Source organism: Sturnira hondurensis, unplaced genomic scaffold (assembly GCF_014824575.4).
Source record: "Sturnira hondurensis isolate 20B ecotype Veracruz unplaced genomic scaffold, ASM1482457v3 Scaffold0006496, whole genome shotgun sequence".
Lineage (NCBI taxonomy): Eukaryota > Metazoa > Chordata > Mammalia > Chiroptera > Phyllostomidae > Sturnira > Sturnira hondurensis.
In genome coordinates, this window is record NW_028079127.1 from 6,983,611 (window position 1) to 7,009,134 (window position 25,524).

General features: G+C 37.1%; 1 protein-coding gene across 4 annotated transcripts in view; it reads left to right on the forward strand.

The window, feature by feature from the left end:
• The first annotated feature begins 104 nt into the window (after positions 1 to 104).
• CAPS2 (calcyphosine 2) overlaps positions 105 to 25,524 on the forward strand; it is a 41,828-nt gene continuing 16,408 nt past the window's right edge. For 2 of the 4 annotated variants that reach the window (XM_037049419.1, XM_037049421.1), the window contains exons 1-11: positions 105 to 179; positions 3,154 to 3,261; positions 10,583 to 10,635; positions 12,488 to 12,533; positions 14,002 to 14,178; positions 14,980 to 15,105; positions 17,996 to 18,063; positions 19,171 to 19,290; positions 24,258 to 24,332; positions 25,147 to 25,242; positions 25,331 to 25,424. In XM_037049419.1, the coding sequence (XP_036905314.1) occupies positions 3,184 to 3,261; positions 10,583 to 10,635; positions 12,488 to 12,533; positions 14,002 to 14,178; positions 14,980 to 15,105; positions 17,996 to 18,063; positions 19,171 to 19,290; positions 24,258 to 24,332; positions 25,147 to 25,242; positions 25,331 to 25,424 (933 nt within the window). In that variant the 5' untranslated portion in view covers positions 105 to 179; positions 3,154 to 3,183. Of the gene's footprint in view, positions 180 to 3,153; positions 3,262 to 10,582; positions 10,636 to 12,487; positions 12,534 to 13,757; positions 13,910 to 14,001; positions 14,179 to 14,979; positions 15,106 to 17,995; positions 18,064 to 19,170; positions 19,291 to 24,257; positions 24,333 to 25,146; positions 25,243 to 25,330; positions 25,425 to 25,524 lie in introns of those variants that run through there. The other 2 variants (XM_037049420.1, XM_037049423.1) reach the window with 2 other exon arrangements.

Genomic DNA, 25,524 nt, shown 5'->3' on the forward strand with positions numbered 1-25,524 from the left:
AAAATTCACCTAAATGAAGAATTATGCAACTGCCATTGATCCGGGCCGGGTTTTGGCCCTCTCCCTGTGCAGGAAAAGCTCAACTGAGTCCGCTCTAACTCCGCCCCGGGTTTTAGAAGCATCACTGAGCTGGGCGGGAGGGTGAGGTTCCCCGGCTCGCACTGGGATTTCTTTTCTTGGTGAGTACTTCCGAGGGGGCTGCAGGGTTTTGCCTCGCATGCCGGGGGAGGAGAACACAGCCTGAAGGAGGTGTCCTGGATGGAGCAGGGGACGGGCCGATCACTTTCTTTGCTGTGGATTTCAGAGAAAGGTTGGAGGCCCTGGTGAGGCGCCTGTTGCCAGGCAACCTGCAGACGCAGGCTCGAGTTGGCTGGAGCCTTTTCTGGGAACTGCTCCTGTTTCAGCTTGGCCTGTCTGAACCCGTCTTAAGAGGGTTGTTGGCGGAATCGCCCCAGTTTATAAGCTTTCCCGGTACTCCCACTTTGGACCAGGTCTTTACCCAGCTTATGGAACTAAGTCTGGATGGCTGTCCCTTATGTCCCAGATAGGAAGAGCCTGGAGCATTCCTTCCAGTGCTTTTCAAGTACCATGGCCTCAAGGTATAACCTCAATTTTTGGGAAGGATGCAGGGGAATTACTTTGCCTCATTTGAAATTATCAGTGACCCCAGGTTCAATTAAGATACCCGAGCTTGTTATCACCTGGGCGCTGAGATAGATTTCCTTGGTCCCTGCCTGCATGGAGCTTAAAATACCAAATAATATTTTCAAATCTCATTTCTTTCTCCTTGATTGTGGGCTGGATTTGATCAGTTTTTTCTTTGCTTTCCACTGTGTTCTGATTTGGTATAAGCAACAGTGTAGCCACTAATACCACTAACCAAGAGAAAAGTGATGATAATTCAAATTGGAAATAAGCATTCTTAAAAAAATGAGAAAAGTGGGAAGTGAGTTTAATTCCTTTTGGTAGTGTTGAAGATGGTCTGGTAATGTTCACTGCCTGCTAGCAATAACCTGTCATGAGTGGGAACAGTCTGGGTGAAGACAGAAGCCATGAGGTGGACCTGGAGATTTGAGGGTATAAATTTTTTTGCTTTTCGTATTGGCAAATTAATTATATGATTTAAAGTGACCTATAGCGATCCGAAATGACTATAGTAATTACTAAGGTATAAATGGTTGCGTGACTGATGTTTGGAAAAATTCACCTAGTTGATTGTTCCACACCCTCAACTCAACCTGGGTTTGTTGGCCACTAATCATCATGGCAAATCCCAACAGCTCTTGTGATGTGATCAAAAGCAAGCAGCAAAGCCCTCTGCCCACCAAACCAGCAAGAACTTTAAGAAGTTGTTTGTCTGAAGCCCTGGCTGGCGTAGCTCAGTGGGTTGAGCGCGGGCCTGCGAACCAGACGATCCTGGTTCGAATCCCAGTCAGGGCACGTGCCTGGGTTGCAGGCCGGTTCCTTGCAGGCTAACTACCAGCAGGGGACGCACAAAAGGCAACCGTACATTGATGTTTCTCTCCCTCTCTCCTTCCCCTCTAAAGATAAATAAATAAATAAAATCAAGTTTAAAAAAAAAAAAGAAGTTGTTTGTTTGAGAAAGCTGTCTGTGAAAAGCAAGCCCTCTGTCGGGGCTGTAGTAGTATTTTGAAATCTCATGATTTGATAGGTTTTCATAATGTCTACTGTTGGTTGGTAAGTCTTCCTGACTTTACTTCCCTGGTAGAATTCCTGTGTTGGGAGTGGGGTGTTTAGGAGAGGGGGCTTTGGCACGGGGGTGAAGGGAATCACATGGATACATTAATAAAGAATTGGTATATCTTTCAGGTAAGAGGATTTCATTGGCCATGAAATAAAACTGTATTTTACATGTGATATTAATAATGATGGCTACCATGGATTGAATGTTAACCATGTTCTACGTGATACAGGAGGGTGAGAAAGGTGCTAACATTAAAGTCATCTTACATGTTACCTATTTTGGCTCAGAAAAATTAGGTTCTTACCCAAGCTAATGTTATGGGAAAGTGTCAAAAAAGAAGATTTTAATGTCAGCCTATCTGACTCCAAGCACTGTGTCATGTTAACTTTTCTTAAAAATAAAACAAACCAAAAATATTTTACTGTAAAAATAAATCCAAGTCTAATAATATAAAAAGAAAGTATGAATGAATTGATAGACTAGAATATATCTTTCATAATATGAGGTTGAAGTATGAAATAAAATACTGAGAATTTGGATGACAGATATTTATATGACTTTTATTTTGTACATATTTCCAAGTTGATTATTTTGCATGCATTTTTGCTTATCATCTCATAATTGCTAGTTGGATCATTTACTCGACTTTGTTCTTTGTATTAGATAAATAATGCTGCTTGCTGAAAAATATTTTCAACCTACTCTGGGAAAATTTAAACTCATAAATATTTAGGAAAAGAATAAGAAAGTAAAACCACTTTGTGATGGAGAAGAGGTGCATGCATTAGCTTCCTACTGCCTCTGTAAAAAGTTAACACAATGTAGTGGTTTGAGGCCATTTAAATCTGTTACTTTATGGTTCTGAGGTCAGAATGCAGAATGGACCAAAGTCCAGGTGTCAGCACAGGCGGTTGCTTCTGGAGGCTCCCGGGGAGAAGGCAGTCCTTGTCTCTTCTAGAAACTCCTTGTGACCTTTCCTCCCCTTTCAAAGCCAGTGGCAAGTGCCTTTGTTTCTCTGTGACCTCTCTTCCACCCTGACATCTTCTCTTTCTCACTCTGATCATTCTGTCTCCCATTTATAAGGGCGCTGGTGATTCTGGTGGACCCACCAGCTAAACCAGGATAATCTCCACATCTCAAACCCTTAACTTAATCTCACCTCCGAACCCTGAACTTTGTCATGTAAGGTAACATATTCATAGGGTCGGGTGATTTGACATCAACATCTTAGGGGGGCCATTATTCAGACTAGAATTTACCCCATAAATGTTTCCTCACATAATGTAATTGCTCCACCATAGTTACCTAAGTTCAGTGAAAGAAGGAAAAGTGACTACAGGGTTTCTATGACATATTATTATGTAATTTATATGGTTTACTTAAAATTAGGGTAGGGATTATTATATTTATATATATATGTGTGAGTGTGTGTATTTGTCTTTTTCAAGGTATACTGCACAATCTAAACAAGAACTTGAATGGATTTAGAGGTTAAAACAGTTGCCGCTTCTAGGAGCCAAACTCAGTCATTCTCTGGAAGAAAGAAGCCACTGCAAGTAGGTGTGCTATGTAATTTCCCTCTTGTAGTTGAGTCATTAAATAACTTTCTGACCCCTTTCTTGAAGTTTTCTGGCTACTTATAGTCACAAATATGTAAGATCAATATTTCCCTGATTTAAAGAATTGAACCTCTAAACTTGGAGGTAATCATTACTTGAAAATTGGTAACTGCTTGAATTTAGTATTATTTTAAAATATTAAGCTATTGCTATTTTCTTACTATTATTTAAAAATTATCTGTGTGTGTCTGCAGAAAATATAAAAAATAAAAACAGTAGAAAGAAAAATAAAATATGAATATTTTAATTCATATGTTGCGTTAACTAGGTAGGAAGAAAATCTGGGCTTCTATTATTGTGACTTTTATTCTTCTCAACTTCTGTTATACACTGTTGTGTATATCATTGATTAAGGACGTTTAAAGCTATTTTGTTCCTCCATCCACCACGTAATTGGGTGTACGTAAAGTTTAGTTTAGAAACACATAAAAGTGATGTATATTTCCTCGCTGTTCTTATTCCAAATATTGAATGCCTACTGCTTGTCCGTGAGCCGTGATAAATGTTCTAATAATTTATGTCACTTAACTCTTACAATAAACTTTTGAAGTAGGATTTTTTTTTACCTTATTTTAAATATGAAAAAAGTGAGGCTGACAGAGATAAGTGACTTGCCAGGATTTTGAAGTTCAATGCTGACTTCAAGATCTGTGTTCTCTATTGAGTTCCGCCATCTCCCTTATTGATGCGGACACTGGCCTGCAGTGTTTGCATCATTATGGATGAAATGAGACATTCTCAAGGACTACCTAGTCCCGTGAAGCAAAAGGGCAGGCATGGCTTTTCTCTCAAGGGGAGCAAAAGCCCTGGCCCTTGCTGGGAACAACCTTTATTGGGTATCTTGGCACATTAACATGATGGTCCTCCTTTACTATGCACAGGATGCTTTAGGTGGTTATCTTTTACAGAAAACAAAGGAGCCAATGCCGCTAATTACATCACAGAAGTGGGATATTTGCAAATGAAAAGGGCAAAAGTGAATGAACTGGTTACACTGGTCCTTGGAAGGTTTAGCATGGTTTTTAGGAAGTTACTCTGCAGTAAATGTTTGCCACAAATCCCGTGAGGGAGTTTTTAGCAAAAAGCAAGACTGAAAGCATCCTAGGTACATAGCAGGCCCGATCCCCCACGGGAGAACCTGTCCGTGGGCGTGGGTCCTGTGCATCTTCCAGTGGGAGCTGGGCCCATGCCAGGCAGAAAGGTCTCCTACAGCTTATAATAAGGTGGTACTTTGGCGTTCTAATGTTTTACAATATTATGTGTTAAAACAAACTGAAGTGCTTGATAATGTGAATCAGAGGAGACTTCTTATTAGTCAAAAGATCAAGTACAGTATTACATTCTTTCTCACTATTTGCTTATCATAGTAACAACTTTTTTCCTGGTTGCTAATGAAAGCTCATGGTTTAAGTTCTTTAAAAGAAAGATTTCTAAAATTACCTTTTTTTCCTGCCCAAATAATGTCTTCCTTTAAACTTAACACCTTCATCTCCCTGTTAGAAAGGTCCAGACCTGGTGTTGGATTTAGGGGACATGTTCCTGGTTTTTTTTTTTCAGAACTCTTGTTCCTTAAGAAAAAATAATCCCAGATGTCCAGGTTATTGTTTCTTAGAGTTTAACAGCAAAGTATCATTATTGTAATTATCAGCTACCATTTCTGAAATTGGAAGTAAAAGATAGAAATAATGCATAAACTTTTTTGAAAAAGTGGGACTTAATGCTTCAAATATGATTACAAATATCAACTGATAAATTCATGTGGGAGATAAGAATATAAAGAAGTTGATCGAGGAACTTCCGCCAAGATGGAGGCATAGGTGGAAACACTGTGCCTTCTCCCACAACCAAGTTTGAATACAACAAAGGTTTGGAGAAACAAAGACACAACCAAAGGACAGAAAATTGAATTATACGGAAGTCCGACTACATCTAACCGTTCAACGGGGACGGTAAGAGGGGCGGAGCCAGCAGCNGGAATGAAAATTAACATAATGATATACCCTTATGCCTCGGTTAAATTGGGGAGGAAATGTAATATTGAGAGTACTCAGAAGTCCAGTTGGTGCATTGCAGATGGGTGCCACACTTAAAAAAAATGAGATTGACATGTGTATTAGGCTATAGTAGCAATTATTATTATTTCTTTTAATAATATTTTTTTGATTATGCTATTACAGTTGTTCCGATTTTTCCCTCTTTGCCCCTCTCCACCCAGCAGCCCCCACTCCCTCAGGCAATCCACCAACCATTGTCATGTCCATGGGTCATTCCTGTAAGTTCTTTGACTACTCCATTTCCTGTATTGTACCTTATATCCCCATAGCTATTCTGTAACTACCTATTTGTACTTCTTAATCCCCTCACCTCTTTACCCATTTCTCTAAATTCCTCTTATCTGGCAACCATCAAAACCCTCTCTGCATCCATGATTCTGTCTCTGTTCATCTTGTTTGCTTAGTTTGCTTTTTAGGTTTTGTTGTTTTTAGATGTGTATTTACTGCCACTTATTGTTCATAGTTTTGATCTTCTTTTTCTTAAGTCCCTTTAACACGTCATATAACAGTGGTTTGGTGATGATGAATTCCTTTAGTTTTTTTCTTGTCTGGGAAGCTCTATACCTGTCCTTCAATTTTAAATAATAGCTTTGCTGGGTACAGTGGTCTTGGCTGTAGGTCCCTGCTTTTCATGACTTTGAATATTTTTTGCCAATCCTCTCTAGCCTGCAAAATGTATTTTGAGAAATCAGCTGGCAGTTTTATGGGAATTCCCCTGTAGGTAACTAGCTGCTCTTTTTTTGTTGTTGTTGCTTTTAAGATTCTCTCTTTATCTTTAAACTTTGGCATTTTAATTATGATGTGTCTTGGTGTGGGCCCCTTTGCATCCATCTTGTTTGGGACTCTCAGTGCTTCCTGGGCTTGCATGTCTATTTCTTTCACCCAATTAGAGAAGTTTTCTTACATTATTTTTTCAAATAGTTTTTCAATTTCTTGCATTTTCTTCTCTCCTGGCACCCCATGACATGAATGTTGGAATGCTTGAAGTTGACCCAGAGGATCCTTACGTTATCCTTGGGTTTGGGGGGTTTTTTTTGGATTCTTTTTTCATGTTGTTTTGATTGATTGTTTTTTTACTTCCTTAAGTTCCAGATCGTTGATTTGATTCTCAGCTTTAGTCACTCTACTGTTGTTTCTTGTAAGTTGTTCTTCTGTAAATTGTTCCTTATTTCAATTATTGAATCTTTTGTTTCTGACTGGATCTTTTTTATGCTGTTGAGGTCCTCTCTAAGTTCCTTGAGCATCCTTATAGCCAGTGTTTTGAAATCTGCATCTGATGGATTGTTTATCTACATTTTGTTCAGTTCTTTTTCTGGAGTTTTGATCCATTCTTTCATTTGGGCCATGTTTCCTTGTCTGCTTATTTTGGCAGCCTCCCTGTGTTTGCTTCTATGTATTAGGTAGAGCTGCCATGACTCTGTGTCTTGATAGTGTGGCCTCATGTAGTAGGTGTCCTGTAGGGTCCAGTGGCACGACCTTTCCCAGCACCCATGCTGGGTACTCAAGGCGCACCCTTCCTGTAGGCTGAGTACACCCTCCTCTTGTAGTTGAGCCTTGATTTTTGTTGGCAGGTCAATGGCAGCTGCAAGGATTGACTGTGACCACTAACTGCCAACATCCATCCTCTGTGGAGGATAAGCTGTGCAGGGGTTGGCTGGTGATGTCTGACATGGTCTGTAACTGTCCACTGGGTATGCGGGCTCTGGGGTTTCCTGGGTGGTGCCGGCCAAGGTCAGCCCCTATCTGTATTTTGCTCAGGGCCATCCTGGGCTACAAAACAATCTGAAATGGCTGCTACTTGTGCTGGTCTTGGAGATTCCCAGGTGAAGCCAAACTGTGAATCTAGGATGGCTGTTGCTAATATTGGGGCCTGGGACACTTATCAAGACGTATGGGGGTTGGGTGATCACTGAGGCCAGTTGTTGCCTGTTTGAGAGGATTTAGGAAGATGTGAAACATGAGCCAAGACCAGCCATGCATATGGAAGTTAACAGCTTGGGTGGGCCCATAATCTGGGTGGAATATAGTCTTAGGGGATCTCAGGGTGGGGCAATAGTGTTAAGCCAGGTTGATGGAGTCTCAGATATGGCACCTCCCTGCCAGCTCTGTGGCTCTGTTTGGGGAGGGTTCAGAAAAGAGACAATGGCCTCTGCCTGCCTTTCTGTCTGGGAGAAAGCTGTCCCTGAGCTCTCACCTTGGTGCAAGATACTTCAGTTTCTTCCTATATGCCACTGGTGCCTTTCAAGCTGCTATACTGGTGCTAGAGCTCAGAGGGAGTGAGTCTGAGTAGGTCCATGTATGGGTTCTTTAAGAGGAACTACTTGGGTCTCTAGAACTTCCTTCTACCAACTCAGTCCCCAGTGATTTTTGCAGCTAAAAGTTATAGGGACTTATCTTTCTGGCACTGGAACCCTGGGATAGGGCTCTGGTGTATTGCTGTGACTCTTTGCTTTTGAGATATCCTTCCAAATTTTTTCCACCACATGTGGATGTAGGATCAGACTGTTTCATGTCTCTGCCCCTCCTACCAGTCTGGTTGAATGTGGTTTCTTTAATCTCATAGTCATCAGACTTACATTTAACTCAATTTCTGATGGTTCTGAGTGATGATTGTTTTATATTTTAGTTGTAATTTTGATGTGGTTGTGAGAGGAGGCAAGCTGTGTTTACTTATGCCACCATCTTGACCAGCAGTCCTCAATTGAAAAATATTCTACAAAGTGTGGCAAAACCTTTAGATAGAATATTATGTAGTCATAATAATAACAATTTTAAGTAGTAACAGAAAATGGCTTGAAAAAGATAGTATACGTACCCTTACAAATTCTTGTAAACCTATGTAAAATGTACAACGCAAAGGGGGAAACCTAATGTACCCTTATGGAGATTACACAAATAATCCAACATCTGAAATGAAAGGCCAGGTAGTATATATTTTTAGCTTTAAATATTTTGGCTGTAGAGTTGTACCTGCTCCCATTTGCTGTTGTAGTGGGAATCCAGACAACCTGCAGATAAATGAGCCTGGTTGTGTTCCCATAAAACTTCATCTGTAGAAACAGCTGGGCCAGAGTTTGCTGCCTCCTGGCCCTAGGGAATTTAGGAACTCTTTGTTATTCTGGGTTGGCTAACTCAATTTTGTATTCTGGATTGGCTTTGAAATTTATCAACTGTAAGTTATCTTTTTTCTGGATTGGCTAGCATCAAATTGGCTAGCACAAAAGAAAGATAACTACCATTTCAAAAATATTTACTCCTGTGACTTCAGAAGACTGTCTACAAGTCCATTAAAGCTCTTTCTGGGGAATAATAATGATGATAATCATGACTATGACAACTACAGCTAAATTCTGTTTGGATTTTCTTACTACAATTAGTTGATGTCATGGTGTTCCCAAGTACAGTTAAAATCTTTGATGTGTGATGAAAATGTACTGCTACATTACAGGGTCTGGCACAAATAATGCCTTTTTAAAATTACAAACTCTTTTATTACAAAACCATAAGCATGTAATTCTGTAACATAACAACATTACACTCAAGCACACCATATCACATTTTAGGTGGAGTGTTCAATTTAAAACTATAAATTATTACACCCATATTATTACCCTGCCAACCAGGCTCAAGCAGGCCTTAGTTCTGCTGGGCCCTCTGTATATTATTTTATCACTATATAAAGTTAATTAAATATAACTAATATATATTTTATTTGATTATTATATATTAAAATATACTTACATTGAAATAATCTTATGATTTTCTGTATCTACATTTTGACTATTTATTAGGATAGTATTTAAAACAATGTCATGTCAAAGTTGATACAAGGGCAAATTTGTTTTCTCTTACTCTTGTGGTCAGAATGATGAAGCTCAGTCTTATATATCATCTCTATATTTGCTGTGAGAATCACAAAAAAGACTAGTTAGATATTTCAGAATAAGCCGGGTGAATTATTTCCTGTTTTTATTAACTTCAACTTTCCTTAAGACTCATACGTATTTCTTATTACAGTGGCTAAGCTTACTATAAGTTTCTGTTCTCTGCACAATTTTGGGGGGGCAGTAAGACTGAATATTTACAAATATATACATGTATTTATTTGTCATTTCCTTGCTTAAAGTCTGTACTGTTTTACCTTTGGGACAAGGTCCAAGTTCCTTTACTTCTGTTACAAAGTAACTGCTCTGGCCATCACTTCCTCACACTCTGGGTTTGTACCCTCTGCAAGGGCTCCTCCCTGGGGCTCGTTCAACACAAGTTGCTCCTCTTGCTGAAGCAGTTCCCTGTCTTCTCTCTTCCTCTAGCTAACTCCCACTCCCCCTGCAGAGCTCCGTGTAATGGTTGTTTTTGCTTTTACAAATTTCATCAATTCCCTAGACGAGGTTGGACATACATGGTATATGTAGCTGCTTTGTCATAGTGCTTATTTTTCCCATTGTTGTCTGAGTGAGTGTCTTCCTCAGCAGATGGACTGCAGGTAGGAATTATCTGTGGGGCTGGCCAAAAAGTCCATTTAGTTTTTTCTGTCGAATAAGACATATTTTTCATTTTCATCAATAACTTTATTGATTTGGACAGTTGAGTATGTCAGCTATCTCCTGCTTTTGGCTTCTAGTGGGTAGATGCCAGAGGTGCTGCTAACAAAATGCCCAACACAGCCCCACAGCAAAGAATTGTGTGGCCAAAATGTCAGTAGTACCAGTGAACTTTGCAAACCCGCTTTTGACATGTTTGGTCAGCCACTTCCCCATACACTGTACAAATATTTTATTTTTTTTTCATTTCAGTTGCATTTTTACCTCTCTTAAAATAATAAAGCACCATGTGCTGAAAATCTTCTTCCATCTTCAATATTAAAATGGCTGCACAAAAATTAACCAGTTTTGATAAGTTTTTTTCAAGTGCATGGTGATAAGACAGCTGTCACAATACAATCTAAAAAAATTGTTTAGAATTAAAAGACCACTAAGCACTGTGAGAGCCATGGTATAAAAAAACGTAGCAGTTTTTTTCCAACCCAGTAAGTTGCTTATCTTTCTGTCTCTGTGTTTCGAGCATAGTTGGGAGGGACTTAATAAATATTTCTAATATAGTTTACTAAGAAGAGTTACAATTAGCCATATTGCATTGATTCATTGTTTATCTCTTAAAGTATAAATGAAGTCTAAATACTGATTCGTTTTTTTTAAAAATTAAAGCATGGATGGACTTCCAGATCATGGGCAATCCAGAATCCTCCTTCCTTTCCTGTGTAAGTCACTTTTTAAAAACATTTGAGCTGTTTAATGGGCAAATGTTTATTGATAAGGATAAAAAGAAAGTAAAATATGTATATATATAACTATGATTGTCAACTACAGAAAAATTTATATGCATGTGGATGGCCTGAAGTTATTATGCCAAAATTAAAGTAACTCTTATGTAGGATGGTAGGATTAAGGATCATACTTCTCCCGCTTTTTATTTTATTTAATATTGTTCTTATATATTCTTGAAAATATATAAATATTGCTTTACTTAGAAAGTTCAGCTAAGTGCATTTATTAAAGAGATATATAAAATTTTGCATTTTATAACTAGGATAGTCCAAATGAATTTGATTGGAACTTATTTTGAGGAATATGACAACTTTATCAATCTTATTAAAATGATTTTATTTTGAACTATGATACATTGGCTGGTCATATGCTTTATAATTTTTTCTTTTAAAATTTGGAAGTATATGTTTTTATGTCCTTTGCAGTATTTTAGATTATAGGGCATCTTGGAAAATAGAAATTAAAACCAACTATTATTAAGCTGAGCTACATGAAATTGGCAAGTATCAGAAATTTCTTGAGATTCTACATAATAGGTACCCGGATGCTCCTCTAGGCAATGAATGGAGCTAGGCGCAAGCACTAGATACAGGATGTCGAGTGTGTAACAACCGGCAGTGTGTGCTAGCAAATGCTTTTAACCACTGGTTTTCTGAAACTGTACTGTAAATTTCATATAAATTTCAATTGTTAATTATCAATAATCAAGTATATTTTAAATTGATTATAAATTTTACAGATATAAAGGATATGTAGCAAGCAATTTATAAACACTATATAAAACATATAAAGTTTTTATTGGAAATTCCATGTAGTGAATTGATTGTCACAGAAACATATCTTTGTTTTTTGTTGAATTCTTGTAGCTATAGTCAACCAATGGCTGTAACTGATTCACCAATGTAGTTCCAACATAAATATTGGTTGATATTTTCAGTTACTGTGGGATGATATGATTTCTTTGCTGAACCAAGTGATAGTTTTGAATACTGGAACATTATTTCTGTTTTTTGTTCTTCACGGTGTGTCAGTTAAGACAAAATACACTTTTTTTTAACCCTCACCCAAGGATACATTCAGACTGAAGAAGGGAAACAGCAATGGAAGAGAAACTTTGATTGGTTGTGTCCCAAATATGCCCTGACAGTAGACTGAACCCACAACCCAGGCATGTGCCCTGATTGGGGATTGAACCCTCCACCTTTTGGTTCATGGGACAATGTTCCAACTGGCTGTGCCACACTGGCCGGGGCAAGACATGGTACACTTCTAAGTTTAGTCTGCATTATTAACATTTTCTCCACCACTTTTTAAAGTCTCAGACATCAACAAAGTAAGAAATCAAGTCCTGCTTCATAGCATTTGCCAATTTCTGTGTAAATAATCCCACTGTGGTTGATTTCAAGCTATCTATGTAATAACACTGAACACAGATTTGGAGAGATGTATACCATTATCTTACCATACGGGTATAGGTATAATAACCCCTAGGGCACAAGTAGTAGTGAAATATCATAACATCACTGACAAGTAATGACTTTGAGTATTTATTACTTTTGTTTTTATATAACTTATTTAACTCTTAAGTTTATGTAATTTTCTTTTTAATGATGTTATGTTAACAATATGCTAAAAAATTACTGAACATTTAACAAAAGCTAGCAGAGGTGGTAGGCATCAGCACACCACTGGCTTCAGTGGACCTTTTTATGAGTCAGCATATGTAATTTTCAACTATTAAAGTCTTATTTTTAAGTTATGGTCTGCATAGATTATTTCTTTCAGGGTCCCACGACTTGATTTGGGAAGCCTTGTTGACTCTGATGAAGAGGTAATTTTTATTTAGTATTTAATATAACAAACATTTGGATACAATATTACATGTATTGTAGCATATACTGTTTCATTTAATTTTATTTTTAGGATTTTAAAAAATATATTCCACTTAGTACAGCGCATATTCATTTTGACCCACCAAATTATCTCCTGCTCTTGATTGGGTCACACCATGTCAAATACCATATACTCAGCATCACCTGAGTGATCTGGTTAGTGTTTATTTCTTATTACCAACATTCTGAATTATGGTGTGCATTTTAGCACTGTATTTAATCCAGAAATTTCATTAGGTTTAGTCTATATGTTATTTAAGTATTTTATATGTATTAACATCCTAAACAATAATGTTGGTGAAATAATTGGACTTTGTTTTACATTTTGTTCTCATATAGGAATGGTATTATTAAGGTGTCCTATAAAATTGGTAAAGTACAGGTTTATCCTAATAGGGAATCCAGGAATCTAAAAATTATGGCAGAATAGTAGATCAGATCTTGGTAGTTTAACAATATAGTATTTGTTTCTTAGAAACTGACTCATTCTTTAGGTTACTAGTATGCCATAGAATAAATAAGTATACTAATTTCAAGGTATCTCCTTGGGACATATTTATACTTCACATAATATTTCATTATTTCACATTATGAAATAATGCTTTTTATTTCACATTGTGAACACAAGTTCTGAGTAGTCTGTGAGTACGGCTTACTTTTCTGTCTTTGTTAGTCTTGTTCACCTAAGTGGCTCTATTCATGTTCTCCTCAGTCGCACTGTGGATAACTGTGCTGATAGTACACTAGTCTGTATCATGCTGCGGTTTTCACCCTGAAGCGGTGCCTCATCCTTCTCTTCTGGGTTAGACCTGGATGTTATCAGTAGTTTTCAAGGGTTGTACTGGCATTATACTCCTTTTGAAGTGACTGCCTCTCTGTGGGCCAATACATATGCCCTGGGGTTTGTTTAATGCTTCTGGTTTCTCTTATTCTCTGGCTCTATTATGTCTCATTTCCATGGAAGTGTGGCAGGGAACCAAAAAATACCAGGAGATAGAATATCTTAATATTCTGGAAATGGCAGCCAGTACTTCTCAGTATTAGTGATCTGTAATTCCTCTGACTGTTCTGGAAGAAATGATTGACCATGGAGGTTTTGTGGGCCTATCTAGAACTTCTAAAAACAAAGGAAAGTTGCTCATTGTCTTCTCAAATTATTTTAGAACCAGGGGTGATTTTCACTGGGAAACAAGGTTCCGACTTACTGGCATTGGAGGCCAGTGCCTGTTTTGAGCAGTTCTGTCTGCTTAGTGATGCTGAACAGCTAAATGTTTTAACTACCACTTCTGTTGAGAACATAGATATTAATGTCAAGGTAAGTGATAAACCTATTCATGTTAATACGACAGATTAATAATTATTTTGATTTTTTTCTGGTAGACAGCATACTTTTTCTTTTTGCCTTAGGTGCAGGACATTGTACCTGAAGATTTGCCAGCAACAACAGGAAATTATAAGCAAAAATATCAGCAGTGCAAAACTGAAATGGACGAAGGGTATAAACAGTATAGTCAGAGGAATGCAGAAAAGACAAAATCAAATACCACACATCAACCATCTCCAAGAAACAAGATAGAGGACAAGGTAATGTATGAGGCTTTATAAAAAGAGCATACATATTATAGAAACATCTTTTTTTGTCTAATATGCCTTGCTATTACTTATAATAAGTGTGCCTCGGACTGTTTTAAGTATTTTACTTAGATTAACTAGTTTATGATTCATAAGAACTCTAAAGGATTATAATTAGCATTTTAAGGTGTGAAATCTCTTAAACAAGAGTTTCAAAAACAAGACAAGTTTTCGTCAGTGATTATTCTACTGGAACCCCTTTGCTACTGTTAATGGAACATCAGCATATCTTATAATCAGAGAAGAATGTAGTGCGTATCTCTTCAGGACCCCAGGGGATCTTCGCCTCAAAGGATATACCCCCTCTTTTTGTACTTGAGCTCCAAATTTAAGTTTGTAAAGGAGTGGACATGTCCACATTCATTAACTTTACAAAGACTTAAACGGACAGGAATAGTTATAGTAGTTATTACTACTTTTATTTAATGCTTATCGTATGTTGGGTGCTTTTTTAAGTGTTGGACATGTGTCATCTCATTTAATCTTTTTCTGTGTGTGTTTGCAAAGTAGTTACTTTTATTAATTCCTGTTTGAATCCCCATTGCCCTGTGTGAATCAAAGCAGGGAGGTCGTCTAGCTAGAAAGTGGAAGAGTGGAATTCCAACAGGAAGTCTGATGGTCTGAGCTTCTACTATTACGCCCTACACAAATAACCACTGATGTGTTCAGTGGGTCTTTAATCCTTTTTTGTTGTTGTTAAAAACAAATATGCAAAGTATGTATATGAGGTTTACTTGTTGCTTTCATGTACAGTGTGCACAAGGGGAAGAAGGAGCGTTCACGGCTGACCTTACCACTCTGGATCGGAAGGCCCTCTTACAGCAGCGCTACGCAGACAGCCCTCACCGCACGCAGCAGCGGGGGAGAAAATCTGACGCCGTAAGTTGGCAGTATATTTACTTACGTGGTGGCGGGTAAGATAATTTGCCCTGCAAGATTTTACAGGTTTATAATTGAATAAATAATTTCAGCAATTGAATTTGGACTGAGGTGAACATTCACTAATGTGCAAATTGAGTCCTCATGTTTATAAGTGATTGATGTTTGGTATATTTACTGTGGAGAAATTAAAATTTTTGGAGTTTGTAAAAATTTTGTTTATAATGTTCCAAATTTTACTTGGCTGCTATTTATATCGGTGGACTTATTTGGCACTGGCCCTCCCCCAAAGTAGTCTGGTTATTTTTTCTAAGTCAGAAGCTAAGAAAACTAGAGAAATTCAGAGCAGTTAAAGAAAAGAACAGGAGTAAAGTAAATGCTCTTTAGGAAGAGGGAAGCAAAACTTAGAAGTTAGACTCTCAATATTAAATATATCTTTTAGAAAATCAATTATATTGTTAAGTGAGTATTGTTTAGTCTGGTCCTGGTACAAGATAATTACACCATATTTTTGACATTAAAATAAAATTTTATTTTTTATTCAATAGATACTCTTTAATGTTATGTTTATTTTTAATTAAATTTATTGGGGTGATATTGGTTAATAAAGTTATAAGTTTCAAACATGTGATTCTACGATGCATCATCTTTATGTCGCATTGGGTGTCCACCACCCGTCAGACCAAGCTGCTCAAAGTTGGAGCCCACTGGCCACCCGAGACACACCCGGGTGATTAAAATCTCAGGCACACCTGTAATGGATTGATGGAATACCAATGTGTGTTGGCTCAAAAGTTGGGAAAATTCTTGTTTAGATAAACCAAATAATAATAATGCAATATGGATTTAGCCAGTTACATTTTCATTATCATTGAGGGGAGGAAGTTTAATATGTGTTTTCTTTTGGTCATACTCATGCAGAATGATGGTCTTCTGAATTGACAGCCTTGTGTAATCAATCTCGACCAGGTGGACTGATTTTTTTCTGGATGTTCCAAGTTGCTAACTTGTCATAGTTCTTTTACTGAAATCACAAACACATTATTTTCTATGCCTATTATTATCTAGATAGTTAAGCTTAATAGAATAAGGAATATAACAGAATCATCCTAAAAAATAAAGCAGTTACTTTATAAAGCAAAAATAGTGTCTCAAATGAAGCTTTATTGATGGGTCTGAAGTTATACTTTAAACGCATATCACCAATATGTATTTAAGGTCCATTGGGTATTGTTCTTGGTATAATCCGAAGCCATCTGGGTATTACTGGATTTCTTCTATTTACAATTACTTTGTTACTGGCAAGATATATAAATTTACTATCAAGTGTATTTCACTTAATTGTGGTAGTACTCATTTATCTGTTTTTTCAAGGAAGTGTTTATGTAAGTTAACTTTGAGTACATAAAAAGCTAGTATTTATTTTTAAAATGTAGGTGACAACTTTTAAGTTTAATTTTAGTTAGTTTACTGGACAACAGAAGCGGTGAGTGTGTGTTTTTTTCATGTTCATCTCTTCTAGTTTGCTTGACATTTTTCACTGGTATCAGAGTCTTCACATCAGTTGATTTCTGCTTCTAATCGGCTTTATGTTTACACAGACCTCTAAATCAAAGTGCCTGAGAGTGGCTCTAACCTTCTCTGCAAAATGTAATCCACCATAAATGTCAGCAGTTAAGGTGGGCTTTCTGCATGGGCTCTATATTTATTAATCTTACCTTTTTTGCTTGTTCTGGGTTTTACATCTGTGTTCTGGATGATCTTCTTTCATATACAATTTCACATTTTAGTCAGTGTTCATTTTCTGAATCACCTTTTGATATAAACTGTACCTTGCTTACCTGTAATTACACAGTTCTAACTTTAAAAAATCATTAAAAGTCATTATGAAGTGTCACTAGCTTAAGAATACAAGATGCCATTACGTATTAAAGTATGTATATGGGGCATATTTGGATGTATAAAGTATACATCTTAAATTTCTGCCAAACAAAAATCTAAATTCAATTATAGACTAACATTTATATAATTGTGCTCAGCTTTTCCTTGTTTCTTAGGAGTTTCCACCTTTTGTTTCTATAATATGTCTTTAGTTATTCCTATTTGAATTTTGCATCACTTTTAAATAGTGTACTCTCTCTAAAGTTGCAAAGTCTTCATCTTAAGCAACACTACCTTACTTGATTTCATTTATTGAAATGATAGAGGGGGGATGGGTGATGGTAATTTACATTCTAAAAATAGAACAAGTTTGAATTCAAGGGAAATGGGGACAGACTCACAGATGGAGAGCAGGGTGACATCTAGTGATGGGAGAGTTAGGGGGTGGGTGGATTGAGCCAAATGGAGAAAGACTCGTGGACATGGACAACAGTGTGGGGGTTGGTCGGGGGGAAGGGGTCTAAGGAGACTAAATGGTAATGGAAATATACAATAAAGATGAACTAAAAAATAAAAGTGGAACAAGTTTTATTTGACTTCTTAATTTTTTTAACTGGTTTTATTTGCCCTTCAGAAGAAACATTTTAGTGGTTCTAGTTACAGCATAATCTAATTGGAATTGAGTGACTACTCACCAGTCTGATGTGACCCAAAGTATAGTAGAGATAATTTTGGAAAAGCAAACAATGTTATAAAGAGAGTTTAGTCAAAGCATTAATTGAGAAAAGTTGATCAAGGCTTATTAATGGATTACATGTGTGGAAAATATTAGTGCCCTTTTAATAATGGGATGCCTTTGTTTGTTTTTAGTTTCGGTATAGGGTTGAATGATTTCAGTTCAGTTTCAGCTTCCTGCACCATGAATGGTTTAGGTTTTAGGCCTCTCGTGTTAACCATAGTGTTATTCTGCTTTCCGGACAGTGAGATTTTCTTTATTTTCTCTTATCAGGAGATTGTGGCTGTTGAGAAGAAGAAACAGACTGTTGAGGAGCAAGTGATGATAGACCACCTGTCTCGGTGAGAGTTGGTCTGGTACCAGAAGTGCATCCAGGAAGTCTTCATTAGATATTTTCTTATGGCTGACAGCCCATATCCTCGGTCGGTCAAGCAGTGGCCAACTCAGACATTCCCACACTTTCTCTGTTCAATGCACTGATGGTGTTTTAGTAGTTTTTTTCACAGTACTCCTAGGCCAATAGAAATACCCATCAGTTCCACTTATTAAATATTTTTATCCAAACAACTTAATGAATATTTACTTCCTAACAATTTAATGGCTATTGGAAAAAATAATACACGTAAATTAAAAGAAGGTATATATATTTTTATTCTTAAGTAGCCATGACCACTTACTAATGGGGTGGATGCACCATCCGGGGCACTGCACAGTGTCTCCAACCTCAGGACTGTCTACCATGCTGGCACTCCCACTTTCTGTTTCGCATGGCGCTTGCTTTTTATCACAGGACGGTAGGAAGCCCAGCTTTTCGAAGATGAGACAGGAGTGTGTCTTATTGAAACTGTAAATTACTTGACGCTAATAATTCCTGTGGTGTCTAATAAGTATCAAATACTGTGTTTCTCCTGAAAATTAAAAATACCTTGCAGTGTCCCTGGGAAGTGTCTGGGGCATCCCGGAGGTGACTTGGTATACCATTTGGGAACTGTGGGACTAATCATATGAATTGCAAAACATAATCTGAGTTTAATAACCCTTAAAAACTATATAAAGTTTTGGCACCTGCTGAGCTAAATTGCCTGACAACACGTAAATACTGGGAGATTTCAGAAGTAAGACTTAAGTTTAGCTTTGAAGAAAATTATTTCATTAGGTGGCAAAAAGAATGATATTCCACTGCATGTTTTTCTGTAAATTGAAATAATTATTATAATCTCCAGTGCATCTCTTTTCATTATCTTGTGAACTCACTTTATTAATATTTCTACCCCCAACCACGCCACCACAAAGTAATTACTCATTTAATATCTAACAGATAGGTAATTCTGATAGCAGTGTGAATTTGCATTCCTATATGGGCTTTTTCAAAACTGCTTACAAATATGTGAATGCTAGCACAATAGATTGTCCCATTTAACCGTTGAACTTTGGATTTTGCTGTATAGGGCTGTAATCAGTGATCCAGAACAAAATTTATCTACGGAGAAACAAGAAAGTGCTTTTATCCTTCCAGATTCAAACATAGCGCCTCTTCGACTTAGGAAAAGAACACTACATGAAACAAAGTAAGATTTAATGTGTATAAAGTTAGGATGTACTGTTTGTACATGTATCATTTAAAATCTTACTTTGTGTCCAACTGGGAAAGTTTTTGCTTTTTTCTCTTGAAAGATAAGTGAATTTTTGGAGTTTAGTCTCTACTCCTTCCACTTTAAGATATTGGGATAAAGATTTCTGACCTTAGCCCTGGCTGGTGTAGCTCAGTGAATTGAGCACGGGCCTGCGAACCACATGATCGCGGTTCGATTCCCAGTCAGGGCACATGCCTGGGTTGCAGGCCGGTTCCTTGCAGGCCAACTCCCAGCAGGGGGCGCACGAAAGGCAACCATACATTGATGTTTCTCTCCCTCTCCTTCCTCTCTAAAGATAAATAATTAAGTAAAATCTTAAAAAAAAAATAATAAAAAAAAGATTTCTGACCTTAATCTTCAGGTTTTTATTTGTGATTTAGGAGTAATAGCCACAACCTTAGGAGATAATATGTATCTCCTTTTGCATAAAATGTATAACATTAACTGAGACTTTGGTATGTACACAATACATAGTGGCCAAAGCTCATTGATACATAATATATTCAAAGTTGGTGTTGTTTAAAAGTTATTGTTCTTTTGCATTTACTTTGTAGTTTATAAAATCTTTAGATTGGTGTAAACTTTCACAGTCTGGTGTAGTTCACTTTAATTTGCCAACAGCTTCACTGCCTATTGACATCTAGCCTCAGCTCTAATAGACAGAGTGTTAGAGCCTCAGCTCTAATCTACCAGTTTCTGTAGTAATTCTTGTATATTTTCAGACAGCTCTAACTGTCGGGCAGCTATTTTCTTAAAACTTTTATCTTTTTGTCTTATTTTCTTGAAGCTTTAGTTTTCATAACTCTAAGTATTCGAATGTATCATGTATTCATTTCTTATTGCTGCTGTAACAAATGACCACAAATAGTCTTCTAAAACAGCACAAATTAATTCTCTTACAGTTCTAGAGGTCAGAAGCCTAAAATCAGGATCTTGACAGGGTGCATTCCCTCTGGAAGCTTCAGGGAAGAATCTGTTTTCTTGCTTTTCAGCTGCCACATGCTGCCTTCATTCCTTGGCTCTTGGCCTCTTCTCCCACCTTAAAGCCAGCAGTGGCTGGCCAAGCCTGTCTTGTGTCCTCTCACTCTGACACTCCTCTGCATCACATGCACGTCCGCTTCCCTCTTATTAAGGCCCATGTGATTGCACTGACCCTGCCCAGAAAATGCTGGATAATGTTCTCATCTCCCGATCTTCAGTCACATCTGCAAAGTCCTTTTACCGTAGTATGTAAGGTAACATATTTACATGTTCTGACGGTTAGCACATGGATATCTTTAGGGGAACATCTCTAAATCTCTTTTTTAAGGTAAACTTTTGTTGAAATAAAACATATATTCACAAAATGAACCCATTTTAACCCTGGCTTGTGCAACTCAGTGGATTGAGCGCCAGCGAACTGAAAGGTAGCTGGTTTGATTTCCAGTCAGGGCACATGCCTGGGTTGCAGGCGAGGTCCCCAGTTGGGGGTGTGACATATTTCTTACACACCCATTTTTCTCTACCTCTCTCTCTCCTTCCTTTCCCGTCTCTCTAAAGTATAAATAAATGAAATACTAAAATATAAAGTGTACACATTTTAGATGTATAGCATAATGAATGTTCACAACCAGAACAAGTCTCTAGGTGAAGAAGTGGGCCAGAAGCAGGACCCCCAGCCCTCATCCCTGTGCTGTCTCCCAGGTACTATCCACTTCTGCTGCCCCAGCAGGTTGGCCTCTCTGTCATGCTGTCCACAGGTCATAGTTGCCTGGTCAGACACTTAGATGAAAGCACGAAATTTTGACTCTACACCTGGCTGCTTTTGTTCAACATTACGTGGTGTGCATTTTATTTGTGTTATTAATTGTAGTTGCCATTTACTTTCATTGCTATACAGTATTTTACTGTACAGATGTATCACAGTGTATGTACAGGTGTTGATGGACATCTGGCTCTTTATGAGTTGTGCTGCCATGAACTTTTGTGCATGCCCTTTGGTGAATGTATGTACTCCTTTCTGCTCGGTGCACACCTAGAACTGGAATTGCTGGGCCATTTAACATGCATATGTTTGGCTTTAAAAAATATTGCCAAATAGTTTTCCAAAGTGGTTCTTGCCATTAACATGTCACCGGTAGAAGTAAGAGGGTGGTATTTGCACTTTATATTTGCCCATGCTTGGTATTGTCTATATTTTTTAACTTAGTTCTTATAAGGATGTACGTCTCCATCCAGATGGTAATTTTAACTTCCGTTCTCTGGTGAATAATGAAGTTTAGCACGTTCACATATGTATATTGGTCATATAAATATATTCTTATATGAAACTTCCCTTCGAGTCTGTTGGGTTATCTTTTTCATATTGGTTGTGAAATATATTTATATATTTATATATTCTCACTTATATATTCTAGTTACAAATCCCTTCACTTATATTTTTGGACACATATTTTACTACTCTGGGGTTACCTTTACATTCTCTTGATCAGGTTTCTTAATTTCAGGGTAGGCTAGTTTTCCATTCTTTCCATTTGTTGTTAGCATCCTTTCTATCTTCTTTGAGAAATCTCTGCTTACCACAAACTCATTGTTTCTCTCACTTATAATGCCATTTATGTCATACATCAAGTTGTTGTAAATGCATGGTAGGTTTCTAAGCTTTTTCTTTGGTCTCATCTACCTGTATTTTTCTATGTTATATTCAATATTTTTCTATTTTAATTAGTATTGTTTTTTTATTAAATACTTGCAGCTTGTTTATCTTAAATATTGCCTTGGCATAATAGACCCTTTTCTCTTTAGTAGAAATTTTTGATTTAGCTAGTCTAAATCTAGTTCTATGAAAAACTCTATGAGGATATTGATTAGAATATTTGAGTTTGTGGATTTCACCCTCCTCTCTTATTCGTTATTTCTAGAGGAAGAGGAGAAAATTCTGCTTCAAAGAGACAGAAGCGGAAAATTGGCAACTGAAGTGCAACCCTCCCTCTTGTCTTTCCCTAGAGGGACCGCTGCCTGTGGCAGTCCACACTCTGTCCCACGCATGAAGGTTTACACGCCCCTCCCCAGAGGGAGTGAGTGGCTTGGTCTGTTTAATTCTGATGTCAAGGCCTTAGCCTCCTGTTGCTGCACTCCTAAGCCATAGTTGCCAAAGGTTTCATTAATAATAAAATTCATATTTTGGACTTAAGCTGCGTAATTCTTATTTCTGTATTGGTTAAAAACTTGGGTAGATTATTGGTGCTACTTATCAGATACCTAGAAGCCTAACTTGGAACTTTCCGTTACAATATAAATGGCTATTTTGTATTTCCAAGGAGACTCTAGACTTCTTGAAGCTGTTACTTCAGCCTATCACTGTTAAATGGAGTTCTGTTCACCTTTGAGAAGCAATATAATGTAAGGTTTCTTCTAGCTTGCAGTGTACTAACTGTATTATGGCTCTGTAAAATTTATTTATGAAATGGGATAATAATACTTCATGGATTTATTGCAAGCATTAAATGAACCAATACACATTAAAGTGATTTTAATAACAACTAGTGTCTAGGAAGTTCTCAATAAATGGTAGCTATTATTAGTGCTGTTATTTTCTCAGCATTTAGAATTGTTTATGGCACAGAATGGGCATTCAATAAACACTAATACTAATTGATTAAATTGAATCAAGATGTCCAAGCTTTTATAGTTCGAGGCTGTGTTCACAAACTTACTTGGTCCACTGGCTCTTGTTGGTTGTATCTTACTTACTTTTCATAGAGACCTAGCTTTTATAGAGGCATAACATTTCAAGGTCCCCATGCCCCCATATGACTATTTACATTATTGCAATGCGATTATACCTACAGGGAGTATTGTAAGACAGTTTAGGAAGGTGAATAGAGACATCACCGAATGTTTAGATTTCTTAGCGTACAGAAGACAGTAGCAGAGTGCCAGAGTGCATGCATTTGGGTTTTGCTTAATGCTAGTAAACAGAATGTTAAGAATTAGCCATCTTTGTGAGATTATTCACTGTTGTCTCAGGGCCCTACAGATTAAACAGCTGGTCTGTATGTCTCATAGCTAGACCAAGTTCAAGGCTAAAAACCTCATCTACCACTTTTTCACTCTTCTGTCATTTTCGTAAGGGATGTTTTAAGCTACCCCTAACTTAAAACTGGACTGATAGTGGTTTAACCAAGTCAGGATATATTTTTCATATACAACTAGCTGCTTGGGATTGCCGCTGGTTTTAGTTCAGTGGCTCAGAGACAGTGCTGCTCTGGGCTGGCTTCCCTGCAGTTTCACTGGCCTTTCTGACATAGAGGCTCCAAGCGTCGTATCCGTCCCGAGTGGCAGGAACTCCTCACATGCCACTCTCTTACCAGGACAAAACAGAGTCTTTCTTGGGAGTTTATGGGCAGAACTGGGTCCCTTAGTCACCTCAAAGTAAAGAGCCTAAGAAAACAAATTCTGCGGTGGAAAGGAAGCAAGGGGAATAGGGCTAGAAATGCCTGTTGGGTCACACTGCAGCAATTTCGGTCACAAAAGTGCTGTCTTTGTTCAGTACTTACTTTTATAGCACTACGTCACTGTTCATTCTATATAGAAGTTGTTCATGCTTGTATACTGTATTTTAGGGTTATTTCTTATGTGTTGGTTACAATGAACAATCTGAAAAAAAGAGGTTTATACAGTCATCCTAATACAATTTGTGCATTTCCAAATATTAACTTTTTAGTACTTTTGTTGTTTATATCAAATGTATATAACTTTAAAATAATTGTTGACTAATGTGTTTATTTTTTATTGTTTATTCTATTCGAGTTGTCCCAATTATTCCCACTTTGTCCCCACTCCCACAGTCTATCCCCACACCACTGTCCATGTCCATGGGTCACTCATACGTGTTCTTTGACTAGTCCCTTCCTTAACAGGATAAGAACGCATTCTACGTTAACCGAAAATATGCTTTCTCATAAAGTTCAATTTGATGGTAGGATCATATCAAGGTAATTATGACTTTTTTAAACTTTTAAATCTTAGGATTATAAAATGTATTTTGTTTTCAAATAGAAGTAACAATAATGAGATTAGTTAAATTTATCACAAACAACTTAAAATGAGATTTTGGAATATTTTTGAGTAATATATGTAAGTTAATCTGTTACAAAAGTTATAGGAAATGTGAACCTAAAGAAAAGCATTTTAATTAGAAGTCATTTAAAATGTGGTTTAAAATGTCTTTCAAAAAGAAATGTAGAAGTGAACTTTAAAAAGGTATATATATTACTACTAAAAGATTATAAACCATTTAAAAATTAACCTTTATATAAGCTGCTTTATATAACTTCATGGTTTTAGTAAACATATTATTGATAGATTCAAGATGACTAAGTAGGTGATTCTTAAATCTCTCAGTCTTACGAACTTCCAGTAAAACATAATGCTACTTGATATTCTTTGTGTATACTAATGGTAAAGGTTTATTTTTAATTATCATGTTTGTTCAATGATTGTAAACTTTCTAGGACAAAGGGTAATTAATACATGTATATCATTGAGTGGCTTCTTGCAAGCTCAACATTTTTAAAAGATCTCTTACTTTATCTTAGAAGTTTCTATCAAATTAGTAATCTGTATATCCATATTCACACCAGTGTAATTAAAGCTCGTCTCCATCCAAATGTACCTTATACCCATACTTAAGCAAGCCATGGAATGTTTTCCCCGTAGCTCCCCATATCCCTTGCTATTGCCACACATTTGAGGGAGTTACTTTTTTTTCCTCTGAGAAAACTCTTTGATATTATTCTCTTTTTGTAGAAATGGACGTGATGCTTGCAGAGAGCTGGTTGGGTTCTTTTTTATTCATGACCAGTCCCTTACACTTTATGAATATCGGCAGTTTGGGAAAAATAGGTATGCCATAAAGCACCGTTACGACTCTCAAGATGATTACTTCTGAGAGAAGCTGAGTGACTTCGCATTTTTGTCCTTTAACTTCCAGAACAAATGTGCTTCCTTTTATTCAAAAAAACATTTATAGTCATCAGCGTGGACGAAGAAAAGGAAAACAATACCAACTTGGTGATTTTTATATTGTAAGTTAAGGGTGTGTGTACAAAATTAATTCCAGATACTGGGTGTTGTGGGATCCTGTGGGGCTGGCGGACCAGGGTGTCTCATCTTCGGCTGATTTTC